At 45.7% G+C, this 18,983-nt stretch overlaps 3 protein-coding genes across 10 annotated transcripts; 1 reads left to right on the forward strand and 2 right to left on the reverse strand.

The window, feature by feature from the left end:
- Positions 1 to 66: 66 nt before the first annotated feature.
- lrrc74b (leucine rich repeat containing 74B) lies at positions 67 to 9,356 on the reverse strand. 3 transcript variants are annotated; one of them, XM_008119812.3, is made up of 11 exons: positions 9,248 to 9,356; positions 6,680 to 6,830; positions 4,920 to 5,062; positions 4,706 to 4,838; positions 4,411 to 4,617; positions 1,923 to 2,032; positions 1,528 to 1,643; positions 1,056 to 1,134; positions 882 to 977; positions 598 to 714; positions 67 to 427 (listed from the first exon to the last, which is right to left on the reverse strand). In XM_008119812.3, the coding sequence occupies exons 1-11, from the start codon at positions 9,308 to 9,310 to the stop codon at positions 419 to 421; spliced, it is 1,224 nt and encodes a 407-aa protein (XP_008118019.1). In that variant the 5' UTR covers positions 9,311 to 9,356; the 3' UTR covers positions 67 to 418. The 3 variants fall into 3 exon arrangements, with proteins under 3 accessions (XP_008118019.1, XP_003226842.2, XP_062814850.1); XM_003226794.4 differs by lacking the exon at positions 9,248 to 9,356 and adding an exon at positions 9,107 to 9,221; XM_062958780.1 differs by lacking the exons at positions 67 to 427; positions 1,056 to 1,134 and having other exon boundaries at positions 593 to 714.
- Positions 6,821 to 16,498, forward strand: p2rx6 (purinergic receptor P2X 6). Of its 6 annotated transcripts, none has more exons than XM_062958779.1 (12): positions 6,823 to 6,976; positions 11,048 to 11,237; positions 12,301 to 12,451; positions 12,743 to 12,814; positions 12,918 to 12,993; positions 13,178 to 13,352; positions 13,936 to 14,077; positions 14,246 to 14,355; positions 14,686 to 14,779; positions 15,129 to 15,194; positions 15,466 to 15,543; positions 16,035 to 16,498. In XM_062958779.1, the coding sequence occupies exons 2-12, from the start codon at positions 11,116 to 11,118 to the stop codon at positions 16,074 to 16,076; spliced, it is 1,128 nt and encodes a 375-aa protein (XP_062814849.1). In that variant the 5' UTR covers positions 6,823 to 6,976; positions 11,048 to 11,115; the 3' UTR covers positions 16,077 to 16,498. The 6 variants fall into 6 exon arrangements, 2 of the variants coding, with proteins under 2 accessions (XP_062814849.1, XP_062814848.1); XM_062958778.1 differs by lacking the exon at positions 6,823 to 6,976 and adding an exon at positions 9,331 to 9,542 and having other exon boundaries at positions 12,320 to 12,451; XR_507392.3 differs by lacking the exon at positions 16,035 to 16,498 and having other exon boundaries at positions 6,821 to 6,976; positions 14,686 to 15,194.
- On the reverse strand, positions 16,358 to 18,840 carry LOC100555365 (transmembrane protein 17B). The gene is made up of 4 exons (XM_062958783.1): positions 18,415 to 18,840; positions 18,226 to 18,329; positions 17,920 to 18,033; positions 16,358 to 16,958 (listed from the first exon to the last, which is right to left on the reverse strand). The coding sequence occupies exons 1-4, from the start codon at positions 18,530 to 18,532 to the stop codon at positions 16,680 to 16,682; spliced, it is 615 nt and encodes a 204-aa protein (XP_062814853.1). The 5' UTR covers positions 18,533 to 18,840; the 3' UTR covers positions 16,358 to 16,679.
- Between the last annotated feature and the right edge of the window lie 143 nt (positions 18,841 to 18,983).

Below are 18,983 nucleotides of genomic sequence, written 5' to 3' on the forward strand. Positions count from 1 at the left end.
TGGGGCTTGGAGGAAAACAGGGAGATCTTGCTAGTTTTGAACACACAAGAAACAAGAGAGAATGGGTCGGTGACATGCTTCCATTTATTATAAAACGGTTCCTTCTGTAGCATCGCTTGAAGTCCAGCTCTGGACGCCTCATTCCAAGGAGGATAAAAAGCCCAAAGTCCAAAGGTTTAATGAACAATTTCACACTGGCATTTCGTAGGCAATCGTCAGAAGGCTGTGTGCCCCTTTCTATTCCTAGATCTGCTAATTCCAATTTGGAAAAGAAAGGCACACCATGGCTAACTGACATTTGGGAACGGCAAGGTTAAAGGCCAGAAGGAAGCAGGGATGGAGGAGAATCATATGATCTTTCCAGTCCTATCAGTCCAAGACCGAGCGTTCCCCAAGCATCCAGTGACAGGGACCCTTCTTAGGAAACCTACAAGATAGGAGAAAAACACTTCAAAATGTCAGTGGCATTGCTCTTCTTCCCTGAGGGTTCACTAAGTCACTTGATTAGATATACGGTTGGGAAGAATGAACCCTCTCTGGCAACGATGCCACTAATACACCAAGTTGTCCCCCGCCACGTTGAATCCCTTTCCGCACCTTTAAGGGTTGTGTCGTGAAGAGGTGGCTGGTTTTGTCGTGCTTGACCCGGAGGCCGGGCACAACTCCCAGCACAGCATCACAGAGTTCCGTGAAATTCTCCTTCACCACAATTTCCTGAAAGGGGAGAAAAGCACCCTTTGCTCTCGATCTCTCACGTCAAGGTTCACCCATCAAGGACAATGAGAACAGACAAGGTCTTACATTCCCATCAAGCAGCTATCTGTATATCCTGGGCCTTGGGCAGATCCTAGATTCCTTCCTGGCCCCCACTTGAAACTTACCGATAAGTCCAGAAGCTCTAAAGCTGTGCCTGGATTGGCTCGGAGGGCTTTGAGGATCCCGATGCAGCCCTCGTTTTGGATAGGGTTCCTGGCCATCTGGGGATGATAGAAAAGCGTGCCAGTTTTGTCTCAACCGGCGCAACTAGGATCTAGCTCTCCCCAAAAATTACTCACACTGAGGCTTTTCAGAGTCTTGTTTTCCTTCAGGCCCAAGGCGAGTGAGAGGGCTCCTTCCAGCGAAATGCGGTTATTGCTGAGAAGAGAGAAACGCATCCTGAGCCCGAGTCCTCCTTTGGCTTTCAAGGAAGGCAAGATCAAGCCTCTATATGGAATAAATCTTGCCAAGGAAACCTTAGGATAAGTTGGGAGTTGACTTGAAGGCATATGGGTTGGGAGTTGACTTGAGGGTACATGGGTTGGGGGTTGATTTGGAGGTATAGGAGTTGGGAGTTGACTTGGAGGCCCATGGGTTGGGAACTGGTTTGAAAGTATATGAGTTAGGAGTTGACTTGAAGGCACATAGGCTGGGAGGTGACCTCAACCTCAACACACCGACAGTATGGCAGCGGTAACAATGACCTGTTTTATCGACAAATGGGAAGAAAAATTCTGAATGCTCAAAGAGTGCTCTAGAAAGGTGAAATACCTGACATGGAGTGCTTCCAACACATTGTTGACTTTCAGGGCTTCACCCAGAGCTGCCGCCCCGTTGTTGCCAAAGCCGTTGTAGGCAAGATCAACCACCCGGAGAAATATATTGGCCTGTGGATGGAAAGGCAGCCACAGAAAAATGTGGGGTGGGTCTTTCCTGCTCCCATTTCATGGCCTACCCCATTCCCTTGCTCTGGGGACCTGCCTATAATACCCCTTCTTGTCAGCCAGCTCTATGGTCCCATGATCGTTGTGGTTTCTTCTAGAAGGAGGAGTCACGATCTGTGTGGGGAATGCCCACCCCACCCTGACTGCTCTTCTGCCCCATGATTGCCTTCATTCGTATCCCAGGTAGGTAAGACACAAGCATGGGGAGAAGGCGGCTCCTACCCCCAAGCCTCTGGCGACTGCCACAGCTCCTTGGCCCCGAATGGAGTTCCAGCTGAGATTGAGCTCCTTCAGGCCAACGTTTTCTGCAATCGCTGCTCCGAGAACATTCCCTAGTGAGCAAAAAAGGAGTCCCAGTACAAGATGTGGAAGACAGTGTCAGCGAAGAGCCACTTTCTATGGAATCCTGGGACATGTTCCCCAACAAACTAGACATCCTAGGATCCCATGGGGCAGCTAAAGTGGAATCATGGCACTGCAACTGTACGGCGTGCCTTGGAGGACAGCCATTTATTTTCTAAGCACGTTGCAGAGTTTACCATCAAAACTACCAATTTTTCAAATACACCTCCAGCCACTTTGTGCTCCTTTTGGGGGAGCAATTTTATATCGCTCCTACAGTTCCGGGGCAGAAAACTGACCCATAAACCCACCCCAACTGTCTTGTTATCATCCAAACGTGACATGTTGCTCAGTCACAGAAGCCCAGGAATTTCTCCTTGCAAAGCAGGAAGGGAAAGACATGCGACAGAAAGATGCTTGAAGGCAAGTGGGCAACAACTCGCAAGAATTCCAGTGACTCAAGAGAGACATTTCAGTGCCTTGCCAACTTTGCTGGACTGAGGCCTAGGCACTTTGAGAACACATAACACAGTGGTGCATTATGTGTTATAATAACAGTAATACCATTAACCTATTTGTTATATCAAAGTGTTTTACAGTCAGCCCTCCACCTTTGCAAGCTTGACCTTTTTTGTTTTGCTAACTTGATTGATCACAGATTCATTTACTATGCTCTTTCTAGGTATCTAGGTCTTCTAAAACAACTATACAATCAACTTCCACCAGATGATTCCTAGAGAGAACACCTCTCTGTGCATTTATAGGTCCTCCAGCATGATTCTAGAGTCAATGTCCAGAATATAGTTGTACTGGAAGATGCTGGGGTTTCTAGAAAGGTGTTCTCTCTGGTCAAAAAAAGCATTTATTTGCAGGTTTTCCACTTTCATGGGGCTCTGCGCCCTAACCCCAGCAAATGTGGAGGGCTGACTGTTGTGTGTGTGTATATATACTAAAAATTACCACGAGAGGGCAGGATGAATAGATGAACACATGCAATACTTTTCTCCTCTTCTAAGTCCTACCTTAGTCTTCTTTCTTTCTTTCTCTTTCTGTCTGCCTTATTCTCTCTTCCTTACTTTCTTTGCCTTTGGCTGGCTGCAGATATTTCCTCCCTTGCTCTCTCTCTCAGTCTCCTTCTGTGACCCCTCTGACTGGGAAGAGAGAAAGATCTAACCAGCAGGGAAGCGAGGTTGCGTCCGTGTGAGGGTTCCAAGCATTCACAGAAATACAGAAGGAAAGACAGGAGAGGAGAAGGAGAAAAGGAGAAGAGGCTAAGCTGATGAATGAAAAGGAAGAAGAAAGGGAGCAGTGGAATAGTTCCAATATTTGGAAAGTAGAGAAGTGAGGGAGAAAGTGGTACAGAGAAGGGAGAGGAGCAGCTGAATCCTGAAGATGATACTGACGATTGTTAGACAGCAACGTGGCTTTTCTGGAAAACACAGTTTTCCAAACAGTTTTTCAAAGCTGGGTTGTTGTGAGTTTTCCGGGCTGTCTGGCCAAGTTTCAGAAGTATTTTCTCCCGACGTTTTGCCCACAATCTATGAGGATGCCCACCACACATCTGGACGAAACGTCAGGAGAAAATGCTTCTGTAACACGGCCACACAGCCCGGAAAACTCACAACAACCCAGTGATTCTGGCCATGAAAGCCTTCGACGGTTTTTCAAAGCGTTAGCATTTTATTGGAACATTTCTGACAACGTAACGAAACCATATACTTTCCTCGTATCTCACCAAAAATGACTACGCCTGAAAGAACACGACAGTCGGCCCTTCACATTTGCAGCTTTGATTGATAACATTTCTCAACAAAGGATTCCCCCAGGCAGAAAGCAGCCAGGCTTTGAAGGTGCCAGGCTATTCAATGCTAATCGAGGTGGCCAATGGCAACAAGCAGACAAGAGTTCTTTCTCCCACTCTGGACATTATTCCACAGATATATAAACCCCACTTGCCTAGTTTCCAACAGACCTCAGGATGCTTGCCACAGATGTGGGCGAAACGTCAGGAGGGAATGTTTCTGGAACATGGCCATACAGCCTGGAAAACTCACAGCAACCCAGTCACCCTCTAGGTCCTGAGGTGTGATTCTGTGCCCCAGTGGAAGTCATGCTGGAGGACCTCAAAATTCACGGAGAGGTGTTCTCTCAAGTTAAAATTGACCTTATATCATTATATATATATGTATGAAGATTTAGATCATACCGATAGATTAAAGACACTATTAAAAATAGCCATTGTCATTCATGGTTTTTCACTGTCCTGAAGGTCCGCATCCAACAAATGTGGAGGGCTGACTGTATTCATTTTTACCTCCGCCACTACAAATGAGCTCCCTCTGTGTTGTTCTCACTGGATCCACTTTACCTGCCGCCTCTCCAAACATGTTGTGACTCAGATCCAAGGCCTCCACTTTGTTGTTAGCTGCCACGGCGTCTGCGAGATACTTGGCCGCGCAGTCGTCAAGTTGGTTTCCGGAAAGCGTCAGGGTCAAAAGCGTGGCATTGGCCCGAAGCATCGCCGAGAGAGCCTTTGTACCTTTCTCTCCGAGTTTGTTTTCCGATAAGTCAACATCTAGGAAGGATACGGGACCCTTAGTACAGAATGATGCCCCGTCCTTTTCCTCAAGAAAGCCTCAAGGCCTCCCAATGTCGGAACGCACCTGTGATATAGTAGTTCTCCTTCAACATCTCTGCAACGGCGGTTCCGCCATCTCCATCCAACCAATTGTCGCTCAGGTTTAGCTTCACAACAGAGGTGTTGTTTGTCAAGGAAAGGGCCAAAGCTTTGGCGGCCTGCAACGTGAAGGAGAAATGTCAACTTCCTGCAGTTGGCTATAGTTTGTGAAGCCGAGGGGTGAAAGGCAGGCCTGTTACCTTTGGGTTGAGGCCATGGTGCTTCAGGGTCAGTTCGGCATCCTTCATGTGCCGCACAAAATACGAGACGGGAACCACCTGAAATGTTTGGCAAGTATTGAGGTATTTGGCTCTCCCGGCCAGGTCGTACGACTTCTTTGGGTCTGAAAAGGAATGAAAATCACAGTCAGAGAGAAAACCGGACTTCAGAGACACTCCGCAGAAAGGCAAACCCGGGGCTGTGGTGCAGACGGGAGAGCAATGAGTCACTGACCAGGAGGTCATAAGTTCGAGGCCCGCTCGGAGCTATGTTTGTTTGTCTTTGTCCTGTGTTAAAAAGGCATTGAATGTTTGCCTAATATGTGTAATGTGATCCGCCCTGAGTCCCCTTCGGGGTGAGAAGGGCGGAATATAAATGATGTAAATAAATAAATAAACCATTGAGGAACTGACTCAATAACGCAGCTGTCTCACTAGGTATTATGGCCTGTAGAAGTATTTGGAGGTGGAAGTGCTTATGTCAGGAAGATTTCGGCCTGATTTCGAGGCAAACTGCCCCCAAATCATCGTGAGTTTTTTTTAAAAAAAACTTGCCCAGATTTGCATATTATTACAAATACAGTAGAGTCTCGCTTATCCAATGTAAACAGGCCGGCAGAATGTTGGATAAGCGAATATGTTGGATAATAAGGAGAGATTAATGAAAAACCTATTAAACATCAAATTAGGTTATGATTTAACAAATTAAGCACCAAAGCATCATGTTAGACAACAAATTTGACAGAAAAAGTAGTTTAATGCGCAGTAATGCTATGTAGTAATGACTGTATTTACGAATTTAGCACCAAAATAGCACGATATATTGAAAACATTGACTACAAAAATGCATTGGATAATCCAGAACGTTGGATAAGCGAGTGTTGGATAAGTGAGACTCTACTGTAGTTGTAAGAATAGTTCTATCACCAGATTGAAACATAAAGCACTACTTTGTCTGTCCCTCAGGGAATGTGCACACCAGTCTGATTTAGGTCGCCATGGCAACACTCTCTTGAGGTAACAGCTGTCTCTTTCCCATGACCCTCTAGTGACCTCTTGGGGCAACAGCTGGCTCTTTCCAGCAACCTGACTTGATGAAATAAGCAAACTTATTTACCATATTGAAACACAAAGCAGTCTTTTCTCTGTCCCTCAGACACTGACCCCACTATGGGGATAGAGGTCTCCATGGCAACCTTCGAGTGGCTCTACTGCCCTCTTGTATTCGGTTCCGGCTGGCTGCAACTCCCATCATCCCCAGCCTGCCTATGAAAGGGCTAAAGATGTTGGATGTTCTGCAAAGTAGGCTGGCTTTGGAGGAGAGATGCACCTTTAGTCATACATGGGATTTATGCGGGCTCTTTGGATGTGGGTGAACTACACCTCCCAGCATCCCCTGCCAATCCGTCCAAAGCCCTGCCAGTTGAGTCATAAGGGGTCTGCTCCAAACGTGGTCAGGTGAAGAGTGATTCAACACCCACTGAACTGCCACGGCTCAATGCTATGGAAACATGAGACTTATAGTTTGGGGAGGCCCCAACCCTCTTGGGCAAGAGAAGGCTTGTCAAACTGTATCTCCCCAAATTCCACAGCATTGAGCTGTGTTAGTTCAGGTGGTGTCAAACTGCACTCATTCGACAGTGGAGATGCTCCCTAAAACTCTTTATTAAGCCACTAGTGAGGGATAATGGGAGCTACAGTCCATCCAAAGGGATGTCCCCCCTCCCTGCACGATACCATACCTTCTATTTCTAGATCTGTATCCCACTCTTCTTCCTCTTCCTCCTCCTCTTCTTCTTCTTCCTCCTCCGAATCGCTCTCCACGTTCCCTGCTTCGCAGCCATCACTTTCCTCTGGGAGAATCAGCTCTTCATTGGCGGATCTGGAAAAACCCTGCAAGAAAACCCTTTTTTAATAAGACCGTTCCGGCTGAGAAAGCCGTTCATAGGGGCCAATCCACCCGTCCCTCCGGAAAAGGGAGAACACCCTTGAGCACCAGGGCGCTGGGCAGCGAAGGAGCGCATCAGCAATTTTAAAAGGTCAGCGCTGTTTTGGTATTATTATTATTATTATTATTATGAAGACACGGTAAGGAAGCTCCTGTTTTGGGACAATAAATATAGCCTCGAAAAGCCCGCATAGAAATTCTGGCAGGGCTTTCCGCTGAGTCATCGGGAAAGAAATAACAATTTTCCCCCCTTTCTGTTGATGTCTTTCGCTAAACCGGAGTGGCTTCTAGGTCAGTGAGGTTGATCCAAGCAGCAAACAACACCCATCAGCCCCAGCCAGTTTGGCCTAGGCTCAGGAAACATGGAAGTTGTAGTCCCATAGAGCCGCAACCCATAGAGTTTATTTTATTTATTTATTTACTACATTTATATCCCGCCCTTCTCACCTCAAAGGGGACTCAGGGCGGCTTACAAATCATATGTACATACGTATATTATTAGCATCGCACAATATTAGCATTAAATCATTATATTGTACGATATCGCTATACTGTAATATTATTAGTAATATTACATGTAATATATAATATACTAGCTGTGCCCGGCCACGCGTTGCTGTGGCAAAGTGGTGGTGGTATTGGTGAAAAGTTGTTGTGGAATTTTTATTTGACGTTATTTGTATTTTTTTAATTAATTTTATTGTAACTTATCTTTTTCATTTATTATATTTGATTATTTTGTTGTATTATTTTTAGTTATTTTGTTATTATAGTATTTTATTGTATTATTTTTTAGTGTTTTTATTGTATTATTTGTATTTATTTTATTTTTTATTCTTTTATTAACACTGGGCTGAGTGGGTTGCTAGGAGACCAAGTGGGCAGAGCTTAGAGCCTTCTAAGTGGCAGCAATTGGATAAAAACAATTATTTCTCTCCCTCTAATTAGGACTTTATTTTTCTTTGCTTTTTGTTGTATCAACCTAGAGGCGTGGATGATGGGTTGTGCTGTCAAATTTCGAGGTTGGGGGGCCTGTAGTTTTGTTGTTTTGTGGGTCGCCGTGATGCCATCACTCTTTTATATATATAGATTATTATATTGTATTATTATTAGTATAGTATTGTATTACATTATTATATTATTATCAATATTACATCCATATACAATATATTAGATTTATATATATTATTGTATATTACAATGTATATGATATACAGTAGAGTCTCACTTATTCAACATAAATGGGCGAGTAGAACGTTGGATAAGCAAAAATGTTGGATAATAAGGAGGGATTAAGGAAAAGCCTATTAAACATCAAATTAGGTTATGATTTTACAAATTAAGCACCAAAACATCATGTTTTACAACAAATTGACAGAAAAAGCAGTTTAATACATGGTAACGTTATGTAGCAATTACTGTACAGTAGAGTCTCACTAATCCAAGCCTCGCTTATCCAAGCCTCTGGATAATCCAAGCCATTTTGGTACTCAATGTTTCCAATATATCATGATATTTTGGTGCTAAATTTGTAAATACAGTAATTACAAAATAACATTACTGCATATTGAACTACTTTTTCTGTGAAATTTGTTGCATAACATGATGTTTTGGTGCTTAATTTGTAAAATCATAACCTAATTTGATGTTTAATAGGCTTTTCCTTAATCCCTCCTTATTATCCAAGTTATTCGCTTATCCAAGCTTCTGCCGGCCCGTTTAGCTTGGATAAGTGAGACTCTACTGTATTTACAAATTTAGCACCAAAACATCGCAATGTATTGAAAATATTGACTACAAAAACATTGACTACTAAAAAGCAGATTGCGTTGGATAACCCAGAATGTTGGATAAGTGAATGTTGGATAAGTGAGACACAGGAGACAAGACGGAGCTATCTTCCTGGCTCCCCACTTCGTTCTGGTCCTTCTTTTGGCTTCTCTTTGCTTGAAAGATGTGGGGGAAATGGACAGGGCTCCATTCTAGCCCTCCAGGGGCTCTGGACTCCAATACCCAGCAGCCCTGGCCCCCTTGGAGAATGTGCAAGGATTCTGGGAGATGTAGTCCCAGAGTACAGGCAAGACTGCTTCCCACACAGCCAAGGCATTCTATCTCCTGCCCTTTCCCCAGATGTTAGACTGCAAAACCCATCATCCTCAGACAGCATCACCAACAATCAAGCTATTTGTTTATTTACGTCATTTCAATTCGCCTTTCTCACCGGAAGGGACTCAAGGCGGCTTACAAGGCCATGGCGGGGATAATCGCTTGCCATGATGGCAATGTAGTCCGCAGCATCAATTGGGGCGGGGGGGGGGGGGTAGAACTACAACTCCCAGCAGCCCCAAGCCCAGGCCCTCACCGGAAAGCGAGGCCCGGCTTCCGCCTCCAGCTCCAGCACCGGCGACAGCGTCGGCTTCGGCATCCGCTCGGCTCTGACTGAGGCTGGCTCTGGCTGCCATGGCAACAGCGTCGAGGCTGGGGCTCCAGGAGCAGGACTTCCGGCAGAAGGGGAGGGCGCTTTTGCCAACCGGGCCACTCGGTTGGACGAAGAGAGCGCAAAAACAAATGGTTCTCTTTAGGGATTGGTGGAGGGTTGATGACGTCACTACTAAGTTGGTTCGGGTTGTAGCGCGGTGGAAGTTCAAGTTTGGAAGGTTGTGGGTTCAAATCCCCCGCGGGGAGGCAGGCTTTCTAACTAGACTAAACTAAGCCAAGGGTTGGTTATCAAACCAACACTGTTCCAGTGCTCTGGTTCCACTAATTAGTATGAATAATATTAATATCAACATTATTGGTATTATTTATATTAACAATATTAATATCATATTTTATTGTTATTACTAATGATATTCTTATGAATAATAGTCATAAGATATTGATATTATTGATACCTTATATTATTAATATCATTAGTATTATTAATTATATAAATAAATATATGATTATTGTTGATAGTAATGATATGAATAATATTACTAAAATATTCATATTGATATTATGAATAATATATTATTTTTGAATAATATTATTTTTATTAACGATACTAATATTAACATTATTGATATTATTTATAATACTAATATGGATATTATTTATAATATTAACATTATTGGTATTATTAATATTAATAATATATCAATAATAATATGAATAATATATTATTATTTTTCTGAATAATATTATTTTTATTAACAATACTAATATTAACAATATTGATATTATTTATAATACTAATGGATATTATTTATATATTAACATTATTGATATTTATAATACTAACATTATTGATATTATTAATATTAATAATATATCAATAATAATATGAATAATATATTATTATTCTGAATAATATTATTTTTATTAACAATACTAATATTAACATTATTGATATTATTTATAATACTAATATGGATATTATTTATAATACTGTATTAACATTATTGATATTTATAATACTAACATTATTGATATTATTAATATTAATAATATATCAATAATATGAATAATATATTATTATTATTGTTATTATTCTGGATAATATTATTTGTATTAACAATAATAATATTAACATTATTGATATTAACTAAACTGGACTAAGGTTTATGTACAAGGTTCTGTGGATGAATGGCTTAAGTATTTTGTATTGTTTTAAATCTGTTTTTAACTACTTATGTTTTTATTGTTTTGTTGTGCATTGGCATTGAATTCTACCAGTTTTGTAAGCCACCCTGAGTCCCTTCGGGTGAGAAGGGCGGGATAGACATGATGGAAATAAATAAATGAATAATAAATAAATATTATTCATAATACTAACATGGATATTTTTTATAATACTAACATTATCGATATTATTAATATTAATAATATATCAATAATAATATGAATAACATATTATTATTATTGTTATTATTCTGAATAATATTATTTTTATTAACAATAATAATGTTAACATTATTGATATTTATAATACTAATATTATTGATATTATTAATATTCATTCCTAATGTATTTTTATTGTTGTTGTTGTTGTTGTTATGACTGGTAGAGTGGGAACTTTGTACCATTTGAATCCAAAGGGAGAGCAGCCTTGCCCGCGCCATCCTGCGCCACTCCCGGAGATGCTCCGCTCTTAAAAGCCTCTCTGCCTTTCCATCTCCAGCCGGGCACCATGCCAGGCCAGGGCTTGGCTTCTGCCAGAAGCTGCCGGCATTTCCCGCTCGGCCGGCGATGGAGGAGACCTGCTCGGCCTTCCTGGACTACAAAACGGAGAAGTTTGTCCTCACCAGGAACCGCAAAGTGGGCCTTTTGCACCGCCTGCTCCAGCTGGGCATCCTGGCCTACACATTCGGGTAAGATTTGGGCAAAGAAAGGGCAAGGAGTGGGCGCTCGGTGGGCCAAATTGCAAGTCATGGGTGTTTCTGGAGCCAGGGAAGAACTCGGAGCTTTCGTTCCCAAATGGATGCCCCTGACAGCCCATCTGCCCCAAGTTCGAGCCCAGCGTTGAAAGCAGTCTGCCAAGGTGCTAAGTTGGGTCCAAGTTCGGACTAAAACCCAACGCAGTTTCAGCATCCCGTTGGTAGGGGAACTGGGGAATGACGGGAAGTTCATGATGGACTTCTTCAACATTATTATTGATCAATTGATCTCTGAGCAGCATGCCATCAATTTATTATTATTATTATTATTATTATTATTATTATTATTATTATTACGTAATAATAAAACTTTATTTATACCCCGCCACCATCTCCCCACAGGGGCTCGGGGCGGCTCACATGGGGCAAAGCCGGACCAGCATAATTTACAAAAACAACATCATAAATATATTGCACAATATACCAAAAATAAAACACAGTAAGACAATAAAACAGGAGTTAATACAGTGGTAATAATATCAATCAACCACCATTATCATCATCATCATCATCATCATCATCATATATAAATATATATAAATGTCACAAATAAATAAATAAATAAATATAATAACTTTATTTTTATATGCCACCTCCATCTCCCCAACGGGGACTCGAAGCGGCTCACACAGGCCAAGCCCAACAAATCATATAACATCATAAGATAAATGGTTAAAACATACAAGCATCAGGTTAAAACGAATTAATAGCAAAATATTAAAGCAATCATTTAAGACATTAAAAGTCCAATATAGGACAACAATAATGTCCCTCCAGCAACAGCAAGAATAGCCCTGTGGGCAGCAAAAGCTGAGGCTGAGAGCTGAAAAGGCCCCCCTTTTCAAAGCTCTTCTCTGATAGGATGGCTCAGGTGTCAATCAAATCAGGGGCACCACCACGGAAAAGGCCCTGCTCTTGGTAACGATCAGGGAGAGCATTGAAGCAGAGGCCGGTTGGGGGTTTTCTCGAGCCTCTCCTTCCTGGGGCTGTCTTGCAGATGGGTGCTCCTCTTCCAGAAGGGCTACCAGGAAAAGGATACAGACCCGCACTTCTCGGTGATCACCAAACTGAAAGGGGTTTCGGCCATTCGGGTCCAAGGGCTCGGAGAGCGGCTGTGGGACGTGGCGGATTACGTGAAGCCCCCTCAGGTACGCGGCATTGAATCAGACCTTGGGCTGCAACTCCCCACATGGCTGTGGGCGATGGGAGTTGCATCTCGACATCTAGGCGACCCAAAGCCTAATCTATCTGTGGGTTTTCATGGCAGAATTTGTAGATGGGTGCATCTATATTTTGACTGCCGTGGCTCAGAGCTAGAGCCCTTTAGCCTTCTCTGCCAAACTACAACTCTCAGGAGCTCATGGCAGTCCAAGTGGAGTCAAACTGTCTTTTTCTGGTGGAGAAAACAATAGTATCTATTTCCTGGAACTTTTCCTTAGGGAGAAAGTGTCTTCTTCTTGGCCACCAATTTCATTACGACACCGAATCAGACGCAGGGGTTGTGCCCGGAGGTATGTTTTCGTGGCTTGGCTTGACGTCGTAGCTTGGCTCGCTTGTGACACCGCCTGGGACAATACAGGAGCCATAGTTTCCCTTGTTGCCTGTTGTTTGCAGCATCCCTCGATCCCGGATGGAAACTGCCAACGAGATTCGGATTGTTCGGCCCGAGAGCCAGTAGTCAATGGGAACGGTAAGGAAATGGAGTGGTCTTCCACAATTGGCAATTCCCTACTCGTGGTAGCTGAGGCTCTACACCTTGAAAGTTCAGACTAAACCCCGGACCAGATTCTGCAACCCATTTATTCAGGAAATGAGCAACTCGGAACAGAATCAAAGGTTCCCATCGAAGAGACTGAGATCTGGGTTCTTTTCAGGGATCAAAACAGGGAAGTGTCTCCGTTGGAATGATACCGGCGGCACCTGCGAGATCTACGGCTGGTGTCCGGTGGAAAACAAGACCCTTCCCAGGAAGCCGCACTTGATCGAGGCTGGAAATTTCACTCTGTTTATTAAAAACACCGTCAACTTTGCCAAGTTCAACTTCTCCAGGTAAGGGTCTGGAGGAGAAATCATCTTGGTTTGGCCTTTGGTTTGTTGTTGTTGTTGTTATTATTATTATTATTATTATTATTGTTATTTGGTGAAATCAATTCCATGCTGTTTTTATATGGTCCTAAAACCTTTTAACGGTGTCAACAGGATGCTGACTTGTGTTGTTTATTGTCCCAAATTGCTGTCCAAGGTGGCTAATTCCCCGCATTGTAGGGTTCGGCACCTCGGACAGCTCATCCAGAATGCCTTGGCTGCCCCATTGCCATGAATCATAGACTCATAGAGTTGGAAGAGAACCCATGGGCCATCTAGTCCAACCCCTTTCTGCCATGCAGGAAAAGCACAACCAAAGCCCCCCCCCCCACACACACACACAAATCTGTTCAAAAGCCTCCAAAGAAGGAGCTTCCGCCAGACTCCCAAGGCAGAGAGTTCCACTGTTGAACAGCTCTTCTTACAGTCAGGAAGTTCTTCCTCATGTTCAAGTGGAAACTCCTTTCCTGTCATTTGAACCCATGAGATCCAGGGGTTCTAATGTAATCAGTATCCCCAAAGACCTTTAATTCTTGCCGTCTCTTAGGACCAATGTTTTGAAGACAACGGATGGTGCCTACTTCAAGCACTGCCGCTACGACGCTCTGGAGAGCCCTTTCTGCCCCGTTTTCCGCATTCGCGACATGGTGGAGTCGGCCGGCGCCAGCTTTGAGGAGCTGGCCCTCAAGGTGGGTCCCTTGCCTCCCCGAATCCCGTGCCATTTGCCTTCCCTCCCCTTTTCAAAAAAAGGAGACCGATCCCTGCTTCGGGAGCTCCTGAAGGACGGGTGTTGCTTGACGGACGGCACGCTGTGTTTTTCCATGTTCCCTTCTGGCCTTTGGTGGCTCCTGGCGCAGGGGGCAGCCGTCGGTTTGCGCATCGACTGGGACTGCGACGCCGACCGAGCCCCATCGCAATGCCATCCTGGCTATTCCTTCAACCTTCTGGACAAAGGATTCAACTTCAGGTGGGAGAAGCCTCAGGACGGAGAGGGTTGACTTAGGTGTTCTGCCCAGAAGTATCTTTTTTACGGCACAGGGAACCCTGCTCCTGACCTTCCTCAGCATTGACTGTGCTGGCCAGGGATGCTAGGAGTTGTAGTCCCGCAGCGACCTCCATCCCTTTGAGGGATGTGAAACGCCCAATCCCAATTTGGTTGCCTTTCTCCTCCTTCCTATGAGATTTGGCAAAATCCACATCTATAGGATTTCACCTATTTGGGAAACCGACCAGCCCATTTGTGGACAATAGGCTTTGCAATCACAGTATTGAATGCCGGGGTCTTTTCTCTTTCCAGGACGGCCTCCTATTACCGGGCCCCGCTGTCTCCTCCCTCCCGGAGCCTGCTGAAACTCTACGGCATCCGCTTTGACATTTCGGTCCGGGGTCAGGTGGGGCGCCAGACGCTCTTCTACCTGGAGGGAGCCCTGCAGGATCTCTTCGGCGTCTCGGCGGTTGCGATGAATCAGGCTCCGCTCCGGCCCCTCCCTGCTGTGCTTCTGCCCCCTTCCTTTCAGCCCCCCCCCCTTTCCCTTCAAATGGTATCCAATCTCCCCGGGGTGCTCTGCGTCCCCTTTGCCACCCTTTGCCACCCCACACCCACTTTGTGCCATGCAATATTCAAACCCACAACCCTACTAATTCCGTGATGCCTTTCTTCTATCCACGGGGTTTTACTTAGCTATGAACTTCGCTGTCCTTACTCCTTGGCTCTGAGTCATTCCCTTTCTCTGTTTCTAGGCTGGGAAGTTCAGCATCGTCCCCACTGTGGTCAACGTGGGCACCGGGGCAGCATTCCTCGGGGTTGTAAGTATGCTCAGGTGGAAGGTGCAAAGCAAACTATCCATTCAGGAGCACAGTGATGTTGTAGTCTTCTAAAAATCGAACCCAGTGCAAAATCCGCCAAGGAGTTGTGCCTTTCTTGGCCAACGGAAGTGCACCAAACGCACCATGTGAAGCTCCACTTGGGTAAAAAATGACATTAGAGTCTCAGGCCCAGAGTTGGCCTTCAGTGTAGGCCTGTACTTTCTATCAACATGGCAGGGAGAGTGCCAAACGCTGCCTTTCTCTGTCCTAGGCCACGGTCGTCTGTGATCTGGTCCTCTTGTACCTCGACGCCAAAGCTGACTTCTATCGGAGCGAGAAATACGAAGAGGTAAAAGACACTTGGCACCCTAGCGCTCCCTTTTTCCAAAGCAACCACCTCCCCATCTTCCTTTTCCTAGGCTCTGTTGGGAATTGTAGTCCAACATGATTCCCACCCAAATCCAATCCTTGATCCCAACCCGAGCCACTCCTTTAAACCAAGGCATCTACAAAGGATCCTATGTTGATGATGCCCCAAATGATGTGTTCCAATGTCATATTTTTGAGATGTCCCAAACAACATTTCCCCCCAGTCCTGACATTTCCAGGCCATTTCAGAGCAGGATGGAGGTGCCCAAAGCGGGCGAGGGAAGGCGGGTGCAACTCACCGAAGCACCTGAGCCATTTGTCATGGCTCCTTCTTTGCGACTGTCAAAACTTGGGGACGGTTCCCATTTGGAGCCAGATTTCTCTCCTTTCTGGGTTGCCTTCTGGCCAAACTGTCTCGCAAAAATACTGAGCAGTGATAGGGAATAAGAAGTTGGTGCTTGTCTTTTGCAGGCAAAGCCACCGAAAGACAAAAATGACCAGGCGGCTTCGTAGCCTCACCAACCTTCAAAGGAAAGGCTGAAACTTCCTGTGGACACTTGAGGCAACGGGGTCTCCACGTGCAACGCTTGGGCTAGACGGGACCTTCCTGAAAGCCGAGATGTGGATCCTTACCTGGCATTTTGCTATGACTTCTGCTGCCGCCTCTCTTTGCTGGAGACCAAAGAGAGCTCCTGACACTCAGTGTGGGAAGTATTGGGGCAAGTGGACCACAAAAGCAACCTTGTGTCCTATTGTCAAGCACTGGCTTTTGCAAGGGACAGCTCTAGAGGCACTTTTGCTGCTCCAAACTATATTTTATTTCCCTCTCCTTTATTGAGGCCCTTGCTGGCTCCCAAAGTGGCTTCCAATAAGATTGGAGTCAGGTACAGCTAAAAACCCAAAGATGAAAAAAATAAAAGTCTCCTATCAAGTCACTTTGGCATGTCATATTCCGACCTTCTTTCTATCGCCATTGACTTTTGTTGCTTTGGACGGAATGGTTTTATGTCGCCCAATTCAGCTGGCAATGGCCCAATCCCATTACGGCTCTTTTTTGGGGAGGTGGGCCAAAGATCTGTGAGTGTTTCAGTGAGGTGGGTCCAGGGCCGGCGGGCATCAGGAGCCCCAAACCCACTGCCCCTTGTGCCCATCGCCAGGGGTTTGTCCAACTCCTTCTTCAAACTGCTTGAGGTAGAACTGCATGGCCAGCTGCTTGCTCATGTGCTTGAGGGCCCGGAAGGCGGCAGCGATCTCGGCGACAAGGAAGAGGAGCAGGAGCAGGTTCACCGCCGTCTCCAGGGGCAGGCGCAGGGTGTACATGTCCGCCAGGATGAACAGCACGGTGGGCACCTCGATCATCAAGGACAGGAGGAGGAAGCCGGCCAGTTCAGGGACCTGTGGGAGACAAAACACGGAGCACATTGGCACACGGGGACGCTTTTGCATGGATGCCCAAACGGGCCTCAGATGCAGAGGTCTGCAGCCCAGCCTGGCTCATGCCAAAGGAAACTCAGTATCTTCCATCCAAGTTTGAATCCCAGCAAGCTGAACCCCATCGATTAGTCCCAGGTTGAGTTAGGCTGCAGTGGCACTGTTGAATGGATGCGTTTGACACCCACGACTCAATGCTATGAGATCCTGGGAGCTGCAGTCTCACAAGGTCTGTAGCTGTCTCTGCTTTTGCATTTGGAAGCTGCTCTGAGTCCTTTCGGGGAGAGAGGGTACGTTAGAACTATATCATCATCATCATTATTATTTTATTATGACACAGCAAACAAGATAGATATGCTGGATTTCATATCACAAAATCCCAAGTCAAACACTTCCCAAGGGTCTAGGACTGTGTGATGTCTTTTCGGATGATGTGCGCAGATCCCAGTAGGGTGGCCTTTTGCAGCTGGCAGGTCGTGATTTTGTCAATGTCTATTGTTTCCAAATGCCGGCTGAGATCTTTTGGCACGGCACCCAGTGTGCCCATCACCACCGGGACCACCTGCACTGGTTTCTGCCAGAGTCTGGTTTCTGCCTCAAGTTTAATCTTGAGGTCCTGATAGCGGCTGAGTTTTTCCTGTTGTTTTTCGTCAATGCGACTGTCACCTGGGATGGCAACATCAATGATCCAAACCTTTTTCTTCTCCACAACTGTGAGGTCTGGTGTGTTGTGTTCCAGAACTTTGTCAGTCTGGATTTGGAAGTCCCACAGTATCTTTGCGTGCTTATTATTATTATTATTATTATTATTATTATTATTATTATTATTATTATTATTATTATATTATTTCTACCCTGCCTTTCTCGCCGTGGGGACTCAGTGTTGATGTTCCCTCATACCTGCCACTGTCCCGCCAGCCCTTACCTTTTCTTGCAAATTCCCAATGTATCCGAGGTAGAGGCGCAAGACTTCCGCAAGCGTGATCGTCAGGTATGCGGAGAGAAGCAGAAACTGGTTGTATGCCGGCAGCAAGCTGAACTGGAGGAACAGAGTAAAGGGAGCCATTGAGTAAGAAGGCACTAGTGGTTGAACAGTCTCCTCCAATGTGTTGTGATCCATATGGAATACAGTGCTAAGCCCAGTGCTGGATGCCGGAGTTGGCAGCTCTGCCTCTGCCCTCTGAACCCGCCATTCCCCCCGCCCCCTCTCAAGCCTCCCCAAGCCCAGTACCTTGAGTTGGAGCATGATCCCTTCCGAGAGGCACCAGAAGGGGAAATAGAAGGCGTTGAAGTAGAGCATCATTTGCAAGGGCAAGCTGGAGAGCACGGCGTGGCCTGGGAAAGAGACAAACCGTGGCCAGGAAGGGTGGGAGCCTGGCCATCTGGACGGAAAGGGTTCCCTGCCCATGCCGCCGCCTACCTGGGTGATAGACCTGGGCTGCCCCGGCGTCACCCGTCTTGTTGTTGACAAAGAGGGAGCCGCTGAAGGTGGTCAGGCCTCGGCGGAGGTTGGGAGGAAGGGGCGTCTGGAGCGCCATGCCTCCCCGAAAAGGGGACCAGCCGTGACCGAGAGCCTCTGGCTCCTGATCTGGGTCAGGCGGGGCAAGGGAGGCGCTCGGCTAACGGCATTAAGGAGGCCGGGCAGCCCAGCTGTCACTCACCCACCGACCGGAGATTAAGGCCAGTATCCTGCTGTGCGATTGGAGGCATGAGATCCCATAATCCTAGCCTTGGAAGACAGCCCGGCAGGTACCCAGTCCAACCCCGCCCCCCTTCTGCCAGGCAGGGAGTCCCCATCCAATCCCTCCCAACAGATGGCCAAACTCCAGAGAAAGAGATTCCACTTGGAGGCATTTTTGATCTAGGCTTCTAAGGAGCTCTCCAAGGTGGAGAACGTTCTCCTTGAAATAGGTTCAGCACCTTGGAGAGATTCTCAAACGCGAGCCAAAAGGAACCCTGAGAGACGAGTCACGGCAAGCGAAACCAAAG

Source organism: Anolis carolinensis, chromosome X (assembly GCF_035594765.1).
Source record: "Anolis carolinensis isolate JA03-04 chromosome X, rAnoCar3.1.pri, whole genome shotgun sequence".
Taxonomy (NCBI): Eukaryota; Metazoa; Chordata; class Lepidosauria; order Squamata; family Dactyloidae; genus Anolis; species Anolis carolinensis.

Bases quoted from the DNA above. Each gene is read 5' to 3' on its own strand.
- lrrc74b (XM_008119812.3), bottom strand. From the start codon at position 9,310: ATGCCGAAGCCGACGCTGTCGCCGGTGCTGGAGCTGGAGGCGGAAGCC. The intron at 4,618-4,705 runs GTGCGTTCCGAC...TATCCTTCCTAG, and splicing joins GGAGAACTACTATATCACAG to ATGTTGACTTATCGGAAAAC. The intron at 2,033-4,410 runs GTAAAGTGGATC...TTTGCTCACTAG, and splicing joins CATGTTTGGAGAGGCGGCAG to GGAATGTTCTCGGAGCAGCG.
- p2rx6 (XM_062958778.1), top strand. From the start codon at position 9,346: ATGGCAACAGCGTCGAGGCTGGGGCTCCAGGAGCAGGACTTCCGGCAG. The intron at 15,195-15,465 runs GTAAGTATGCTC...TCTCTGTCCTAG, and splicing joins GGGCAGCATTCCTCGGGGTT to GCCACGGTCGTCTGTGATCT. The intron at 15,544-16,034 runs GTAAAAGACACT...TGTCTTTTGCAG, and splicing joins GGAGCGAGAAATACGAAGAG to GCAAAGCCACCGAAAGACAA.
- LOC100555365 (XM_062958783.1), bottom strand. From the start codon at position 18,532: ATGGCGCTCCAGACGCCCCTTCCTCCCAACCTCCGCCGAGGCCTGACC. The intron at 18,034-18,225 runs GTACTGGGCTTG...CTGTTCCTCCAG, and splicing joins GGATCATGCTCCAACTCAAG to TTCAGCTTGCTGCCGGCATA. The intron at 16,959-17,919 runs GTAAGGGCTGGC...TGTCTCCCACAG, and splicing joins TTGGGAATTTGCAAGAAAAG to GTCCCTGAACTGGCCGGCTT.